Raw genomic sequence first — 2,500 nt, 5'->3', positions numbered from 1 at the left:
AGGGCCTTGTATCAAATACTCACTTGGAAAAGAGCTACTATTCCTATGTTCTATTTCAAAGATTGGGCGAGACACTGACAGTGGATATCTTCATGCAACTCGAATGACAAAATCTTCCAAACCAAATCTATCATCAAACAATTGTAAGTGCCAGAAGGACAAGTGTCGATCTCGCTGTCCATGCAGGAAAACAGAAGTTCAATGTACGAAGCAGTGCAGATGTGATGCTGATTATGATTACCTCGTCCAGTAAGATATCATTCTAATACGGTAGTCTGCCCACATCATGACATGATGACTTATGGCCAAGTGCACTGATCTTGTAAATGAATGGTAATTGATCGTGAAAGTTTGCCTGACTTTAAGAGTATTCACGTCACATTTTGTCAGTTTTTTGCTCTCGTCAACAAAAGAATTGTTGTTCATCTTCGTAACCTCATTTGTTGGGATACTGTCATTGCTGTTAACCTGTTGAAAACCTCTTTCATGGAAGTAATCTTATTGTTATAACCTTGTTCACAGCATTTTAAACTTGAAAGGTTAAACAGGTCAAAGTATATTGTAACATCGTTGATTACCACAGAAAAGTATTGGAATAAAACTAGAATATGCATAATTACATTTAGTTCATATACCTTTATTCATGATTTACTTGATCCGAAAAAAAACCGGCAATTTAGGCGATTTTCGATTTTTGTGTGCGGATTATAAATGGTTAATCTAGGAAAACATAAACCCCAACATTTTACTTATGCTTTCAAAAACTGCCACATATAGCCCTCTCAAAATGAGCACGGGTTGCATTCAATTATCTCAACTGGTTTGGCTAAAATATTTTAGAGCCTATAGACTCTCAACTTCCTACCCTTCAAAATGATATCAATAATATATGTTTTCTCATTAGAGATGATGGTGAAATGATCAATTATATTTCCCTACTCCAAAATATGAAGTCAATTTTCGTCACGGTCTTCTGACATGAATTCCCCAAAATATGACTTCCGGAAGAGCGTATCCCGAGCAGACCCCCAGAAATCAAAGCAGGAGGGTCCATTCTATAGAAACAACACCATGAACAAAAGTGCGTCTTGACTTGACCTGCTCACTTCAGATCATAGGCCCTGGCACCCTACTATACGCTTGCATTGTTTATGAATATCGCTTTAGCCATTCCACAACTACCCAACAACGCTTAAATGGAGTGGGGAAAAGGGGACTGGTCAATCTCCCATTGGTCACTCACCGCCAGTCATGACACCTCGGGGAAAAAATGTACCGTACGCATCACTCAAAATGTTCCGTTCGTAACACTAAACGTTATGAAATGTACCACATGTACCACTTTCTATTTATGCAGAGACATCTTAATAGAATGTGGAGACAAAAAACACGAGTTCCCCGATTTTGACGCTTGCTTACTTTAAGCTGCATAGAACTGAAAATATGCTTGATTGATGTAATGAATCAGAAATTATTCCTGTGATTATTATTTTCCAATCAACTAGGTTAATAAATTTGTCGGTTTACGTCTTCTTTCTTTCAGCTCTTCTGTTATACAATTAAGATGAATTGAAGTAGAATCTTCTGAGAATAATCAGCAGTAAATCGCAAGAAAGCTTTTCACTTCAAAGCATCCCAAATGCAGCTCAAGTTTCAGTCTCACTCGAAATATTTCCCGCTGCCGTGTTTTTTTCCTACAGATGAGCGTAAAGAAAAAAAGGAAAGAAAGAAAGAAAGAAACACAAGCCCAATATAACTGTTATATCTTTCAGGTACATGGCATGGACAGGTCAGTCCTTCCCAAGCGTTACGGCGAATTTCTTGAGAGAGGCTGGGACTGAGGATCCGATGAGTAGCTCCAGGAGGTACCATGGTGCCTGCTCGGATCGGAAGAGTCTGGAAGGTAAGAATACAAGGGTTGCCTGTTATTCTCATTCACCAACCTCATCGGACACCATATCTATTATTGTATCTTGTGTTGGTTTGTTTTTTGATCAGCCTATCTCTCTATTACACCTCTTACATGGACTTCTATGATTCTATTTTATCCTTGTTTTCAGGGTTTTTTTTTTATCATTTTTATGGCTGCTAAAGTTGTGGCCGCGTTGTCCTTGTAGCCGTCTTATACTAATAAGTACCACATTCCATGACAGCAAACAATGCCGTATAAAAACTGTACCGTATTTAAAGATTACAAAGGCTTCATAGTGATTAAGTCGACATAGAATGTGGAAGCCTCAAATTATAGGAACAGTGAGAGACAGTGAGAGAGAGTGAGAGAGAATGAGAGAGTGAGATAGAGGGTAAGAGAGAATGAGAGAGTGAGAGAGAGAGTGAGAGTGAGAGAGAGAGTGAGAGTGAGAGTGAGAGAGAATGAGAGAGAGAGTGAGAGAGAGAGTGAGAGTGAGAGTGAGAGAGAATGAGAGAGTGAGATAGAGAGTAAGAGAGAATGAGAGAGTGAGTGAGAGTGAGAGAGAGAGTGAGAGAGAGAGTGAGAGTC

The 2,500-nt window shown here is 39.1% G+C and overlaps 1 protein-coding gene across 38 annotated transcripts in view; it reads left to right on the top strand.

The window, feature by feature from the left end:
* Positions 1 to 2,500, top strand: part of AMPdeam (AMP deaminase) — a 111,057-nt gene that overhangs the window by 72,113 nt on the left and 36,444 nt on the right. For all 38 annotated transcript variants that reach the window (XM_086540916.1, XM_086540902.1, XM_043026654.2 and 35 more), the window contains one exon: positions 1,773 to 1,903. In XM_086540916.1, the coding sequence (XP_086397042.1) occupies positions 1,773 to 1,903 (131 nt within the window). The remainder of the gene's footprint in view (positions 1 to 1,772; positions 1,904 to 2,500) is intronic.

The sequence above is a fragment of the Penaeus japonicus genome, unplaced genomic scaffold, assembly GCF_977035675.1.
Source record: "Penaeus japonicus unplaced genomic scaffold, GWHDUDI00000001_assembly GWHDUDI00000010, whole genome shotgun sequence".
In the NCBI taxonomy this organism is placed as follows: domain Eukaryota; kingdom Metazoa; phylum Arthropoda; class Malacostraca; order Decapoda; family Penaeidae; genus Penaeus; species Penaeus japonicus.
The sequence above is the reverse complement of the archived record's forward strand: the minus strand, read 5'-3'. Positions and strand labels throughout refer to the sequence as shown.